Source organism: Austrofundulus limnaeus, unplaced genomic scaffold (genome assembly GCF_001266775.1).
Source record: "Austrofundulus limnaeus strain Quisiro unplaced genomic scaffold, Austrofundulus_limnaeus-1.0 Scaffold124, whole genome shotgun sequence".
Taxonomy (NCBI): domain Eukaryota; kingdom Metazoa; phylum Chordata; class Actinopteri; order Cyprinodontiformes; family Rivulidae; genus Austrofundulus; species Austrofundulus limnaeus.
The window spans coordinates 1,230,922-1,237,035 of record NW_013952526.1 but is presented as its reverse complement, the minus strand read 5'-3'; the positions used below and the strand labels follow the sequence as shown (position 1 = coordinate 1,237,035).

General features: G+C 39.4%; 1 protein-coding gene across 1 annotated transcript in view; it reads right to left on the bottom strand.

Moving 5' to 3' along the window:
- cdh8 (cadherin 8) overlaps positions 1 to 6,114 on the bottom strand; it is a gene marked incomplete at its 5' end in the record, with an annotated part of 125,765 nt that overhangs the window by 8,208 nt on the left and 111,443 nt on the right. Inside the window, 3 exon segments of the mRNA XM_014015191.1 lie at positions 710 to 827; positions 2,079 to 2,200; positions 5,686 to 5,822. Coding sequence (XP_013870645.1) covers positions 710 to 827; positions 2,079 to 2,200; positions 5,686 to 5,822 — 377 coding nt within the window.

Here is a 6,114-nt window from a genome sequence, read left to right as displayed (position 1 = left end):
ATATATATATATATATATACAGTATATGTGGAAAGGCTAATTTTACCCCAGCATTCAATGTTTCTGCCTTCTAATGTACCTGCTTTAAAGTAATTTTATTTTTTGTTTGTTGTCAAAGCACACCAAGTCCACTTTATGACCTGATTTTTCTGTACTTTCCCTCATCGAGAGAGGTTGCACTAAGTTAGCCTGCAGCCTTAGCCATGAAACAGAAGGCTAGTACCATAAGGCAGATTTTTTTCCCCCCAAGCTTAAACATTACACAACGCCATTTGGAACACAGCCTGCTCAGAGCCCAGTAGTGAAAAAGAAGCAGAAAAAGAAGAGTAATGAAATAAMGACAAGTAAAAATGGCAACAAAGTCAATCAGAATATTTAGCAAATAAATGTACCATCTGCTGTGAAACTGCTCCTGGGAAGTCAACCTACATCGAGAGGCAAGACTACCAGACAAAAAGACATTTGCATTCATTTAATTTAGTTTGCCTCAAAATGCACTGGGGAGTAAAAAAAAAAAAAGAAGCTGGTGTCCAAACAATTTCACATCTGCGAAGTGTGAGCTACACTGATCTGGCAGATTTTGTCTCCACTTTGTTTAATGCAGCATGGGTTAAAGATAAGACTGGAAAGGCATTGAAGAAATTCCCAGAAAGTTCACTCACCCTGAAACAAAAATGAGTCATTTAAGGATAACTATTTTAGCTCTCACCTTGGTTGTTTTTAATGGTAAAATTTGGGTTGTTGAGCATCTCAGGCACTAGGCGATAGTCAAAGTAGTGACCCTGTATCGGGTCGTCTTTGTCCACAGCACTGACAGTCTGAATCACCTGTGTTGAAAATAAAAAGAAAAAAAAAAGAAAAAGAGAAGTAGATGTAGAAAGGAGGGTTAAAAGCCTTTAGATGAGGAAGCCTATTCATTAAAATGTTGCCATCACAGATTGCCTGATTATAAGGGTGTATTCACATCAACCCTGCATAGTCCACTTTAACCAAACTCTAGTCTATTTGCCCAGAAAATCTGGTTCATTTGGGGAGGTGTGAATGCATAATGAAACTCTGATGCAGACCAAAGAAGCAAACTCTGGTCCACCTGAAAACCTAGGTCTTGGTTTCAGTTGAAGTAAATTCTTGTGCAGTTGGATTGCACATATGAACGCCAAGAGGACCAGAGACCGTTCCAAAAGCAGGAAGCAGACTATAACACAGGGCATTCTGAGTAATAATGGTAATAAAGTTACTCACATCTTGTAAATACCTTGCTTGATATCTGCATAAGGTGGACATCAAAACCTACTCCTACCCGGTGAATGCTGCCTTACATGGAGCCGTCTATTCACAGGGTTTAGTTTGTTTGGCACAGAGCAATGTGAATGCAAACCTCACCGAAAGAGAACGTAAACAAATTTTTCAATTTTGGTCCACAACCGAGCCGAGTCTACTGGACTTTCAGGTACGAATATGACCTAAGAGTAACTGGATCATACCTTAGGGAATGAATGAATTTTTCTATTCCAGGAGTTTTGGATTATTAAGTCCTGTCTAAAATTTGACACACTTTCAGGCTCCTGGATCTATATGTTAATCTGCCATCACAGGTCCTATCAAGCTGCATATGTTTTTGATTGATTAGGAATTAGAATTCWGGCCCCTCTAACAGAACCCCCATCCACTTTTATAATATGGCTCCCTATTGTACACACACAGGTCCCTTGAATGAGGTCGATTGATGAGAAGGAGAATACTAAGTACTTGTCCAGGATTTTTGGCTGGGGAAAGCATTGTGCCATCTGGAGGAAGACATGAAAGACAGTCTTGAATTATGATCCTCTCTGATCAATCCTGACTGCACTCGTTTTCCCCCGCCGCTCTGTGCTCACCGCATCGAGGGAGGACTGTTTCAGAGAGAAAAAAAAAAAAAAGGTCTGTGCTCCCACCTCTGTGGTTTCACAGGGAAATAAATAGGCTATAACTCATTGTGGCCAATCATTACAGGGGAGGAGAGAAAGTAAAAGAAAAAGGACAGAGAGTAAGAAAGAGATAGATCACTGCTTTGATGAATGAGTCATTTCTCTCCTTACCTGTCCAGGTTTTCCATTTTCACAAAGAACGGCCTGGTATTCATCGGCAAATTCAGGGGCATTGTCGTTAATGTCCATTACTCTGATGGCCACAATCGCCCTTGATATTTGGCTGTGGTTCTCTGATTTATAAAAAAGGTAGACATGTAGGTAGAAAGATGGAGAGATAGACAGAAAGTGTAAAAAATGAAAATACTCTTGAATAATTAAGAATAACTGAAACAAAACAACATGTTACACATGAAATTCCAGGTAAATTATGTGACCTAGTTTTATATCCTGTTTCCCCGTCTTTATTTTGTTCCTTCRTTTCCTCAGTTGACGGGAGGACAGATGATAAGCTACATTAATTTCTATTTCAGTGGGCACTGATAACACAAACAGGAATCTAGGCAGAAAAAAATGAATGCATTTAAAATGATTTTGAAAATCATGTACAACGTAATATTTAAAACATGAGTGTTAAAACACRCATAATAATAAGTCATTGGTAGATCAAGTCCAAAAATACAATAAAAGGCTATTTAATTAGATGGGATTTTAAGTGAAAATATTCATCAATGATAACTGACAGTTCCTTTTGAGATACCCTGTGAATTGGTGTATTTATTAATCAGTGGAGCAATCGCCAACTTTTCAAGCAGTTAATTATCCATTTAGTCCCAAGAGGGCTTTTCCACAGTAGCCAGTGACAGATTTCATTTTATTTTATTTTTTTGTCCCTCTTATTATCTTTTTTTCCAAGAAAATATGGCCTGACATGSTGGAAAGCTACTTCCTCAACAGCATCCACTGGGAGGAAGCTGATTTATTACACAAGTTATATTCAATACAACAAAATATTCATCTAGTATGAAAAAAAAATAAACAGAAATACACAAAAATGRGCCTAAATAATACCCAACCCTAACTATTCAGTTGTGAGAAGTGAATAGCATTCACATCATAAAACCTAAATTATTTTTTATTGTATTTTTTTTAATTCAATTGATTTACAGAATCAGGGTGAAACAGAGCTTCAAAGTTTTTATTGCTGTTTATAACAGCACCACTGCAGTACTCCTMCTAAACAGTATGTGTTGCAGATAAAGAGCTGTCCAGTGATTTGCACATTTTTTAAAATGTTTTTTATTTCTTTTTTTATTGTTTTTTTTGTTAGTGGAAGGTGATCGAAACAAGTGCACTTGCAGACTTATCTTTAACATTTAACATATCAGATTTTATTTCATTAAAGTCATGAGTGATGCATCTACATTTAATTGACACAAGTTTGCTTAAATGATGCAGTCAAGCCATGCACCTCTGCAGCTCTGTCAGTGAATCAGTGAAAACTGTTTAACCGTCACAATCACATTACAGTATAATGGGCTCACACTCTCTTATATCGCAAGGCTTCTGCCAGAACACAATGTTGTTAAAATCCTTAACCAAATTCTTAAATATTGCATGTTTCACCATTGGTGACCGTGTGACTGGTGACAGTGTAAAACCTGCATTTGTTCACAAATTCAGCTTTTACACATTCTTTTGAAAAAATGAAATCAAATTATATATTCTTTCTGAAGAAGTCGCATAGCAACATTTTTTTTTTTTTTTTTTGCATTTGAGTGTTCTAACCTGAAATTTCCTACACATTCTCACTCCCGACTCGTCACATATTGACGCTTTTCCAAAGTTCCCTCTGCGTCTTATTTTGACGCATCAGGTGACCCCCTCGCGTCAGTCCTTGACGCCCGCGGCTTTTCCGGGTTGCGCCACCAGGGGTCTTTGGGTCGGGGGTCTGAGGTTAACATGAGGGATCAGGATTAATGGTTAAGTTTAGGTACTGGGATCAGGGGTAGGATGTCCATGGTGAATATTAGGTAATTTCAGGCTTTGGAACATGTTGACGTGAATTTCCTACATTTTCTAAAAATGGTTAATTTTAGGTACTACGGTCTGGGACAGGATGTCTAAAGTGAACAAAGGTAATTTCAGGCTTCGAAACGGTAGTTTTTGCGCATTTTCTACACTTTCTGAAAATACGACAACAGATTTCGCCCCATCTCGTCAGTAACTGACGTGACGGGGGTACCCGGCGCGTCGAAATCGGACGTAGAGGGAACCTTGAAAAAGCGTCAATATGTGACGACATGGGAGTGAGAATGGGTTGGAAATTTCAGGAAAGTGACTAAATATAAATCTAGCTGCAGGAACTGCAGTAATGTTTTAACACCAGTTGTTTTCTGTTATTTATTTATTTATTTGTTGATGCTAGGTCATTCAATAAAACGGAAACAGGAAGCAGTGGACTAGATGCCTCTTGAAATTCAAGGCCTCCAGTCAATCTAAAAGGTGATTTGAAAAAGAGGTAAACAGTAAGGTGAGTGGAAATTGACAGTCAGATAGACAGTGATAGATGGATTAGAGCTTAGGGAGGAGGAGACAAACCCCTCCCCTCACATCAATGATTTTCCCCCTGTAGCAGACAGGGAATAGAATCTGATTAGTCAGATGTCAACTGGTGCGAGGCAGCAGAACAAGCCTCCGTTTGGGTGGCAAATGGCAGTGGGATAGAACCGGGAACACATCTATTCCTTTTCACGCCAGAGAAAACACCGCCTTATATGCTGTCTCTCTGTGAAGAATAGCAAAACTGCTGTATTTATTTTGGCAAATTCATATTAGGTGTTAGAGATGCCACTATCTTGAGCCACAGTTACTTTGCCAAGAGGCATGAAAACATGCCTTGAATGTAGGGGTGTACGACATGACAAGGCAAGCAGCTTATCAAATGAAACACATTCACGTCCTCCAATAGGTTGCATCGATGGTGGGATTTGTCTATACTCTGCAGCCAAAACATTGTGACAGCGGTTGGGCTTTGATTTATTCCAACAATTAACAAGTGTTTCCTTTGATTAAAGAAAGAACGTGACAGACGGAGAATGAGACACAGAGAAAACGAAGGAGATTCAGCAAAAGCAGACAGAAAAGTTACAAGCTGTGTAAATTTCTATTCCAATAGCTTAAAGGGGTACATTAAGCTTTATCACATCATACAGCCCCCCTGAAACAATCTGTATGCAAATAAAGCCTTGCATATGGTTGGAGCTGTTTGTAGCTCTGCCGGCAAGATTTTCTACATAGTCAGTGAGTTTTGTGGTTCGCAGATGTTTTTTAATCTGTAATGGATGCTGGCGTTGGAGCAATCCACTCTGGAGCATGTCTTTAAAACTGTTTATTTGATATGTCTTAATGTTATTGCACTTGCACAAATTGAGCACTGAGCCATTTAATTCAATCAAAACTCAGCAAATTAACGYGTTTAATGCCTCCGTGGATTCACTTGCTAATTGTTTGTGCTATGCTCTCTGAGCGTTTAAATATGCTGTTTAAACTGTTGAACAAAGGSTTTTGAGTAGCAGGTCAGTAATTCCTTTGACTGAGGCAACTTGTGAAGTCACTCAAAAAAAAAAGGAGACCATGCGTGTCCCCGTTGGTGTTGCTTGGTTTTAAACATTGTGTGCCAATTAGTGCCTAACAGTTTGCTGACTTGTAGGACATTGCAACTGATGAGGCGCATTGTGCACAGTGAGCAAGAAAAGAGCAYGGGAAGGTTACTTACTGAGTTCTGTAGCTGTTACGGTGATGTTGTGCCACATGTCGGTTTCCCGGTCCAGTGGTTTGGCCAGCGTGATCTTCCCGTCATCCACGTTGATGTTGAACTGCCTCTCCAGGTCTGTGTGCCGGTCGATAAAGTATCTGCGAAGACAAACAAACATCAGAAATCTGAGCCAAATCACTTTAGAAGCAGCATCTTTTGAAATCCTCGGGGTGCCGTGGCTAACAGAGCCTTATTCATCAAGAATAAGAACCTGTAGATCAATGCACTTTAAAAAATGGTAACAAATCAATAATTATCATCTGAGGAACAATTACTGCCTTCACACGAGCAGCACAAGAGCCCAATAAAGTCTCAGAAGCCCTCCCTCCAAATCACCCCCTACCTCCCTCACAAACACACACACACACACACACACACACACACACACAC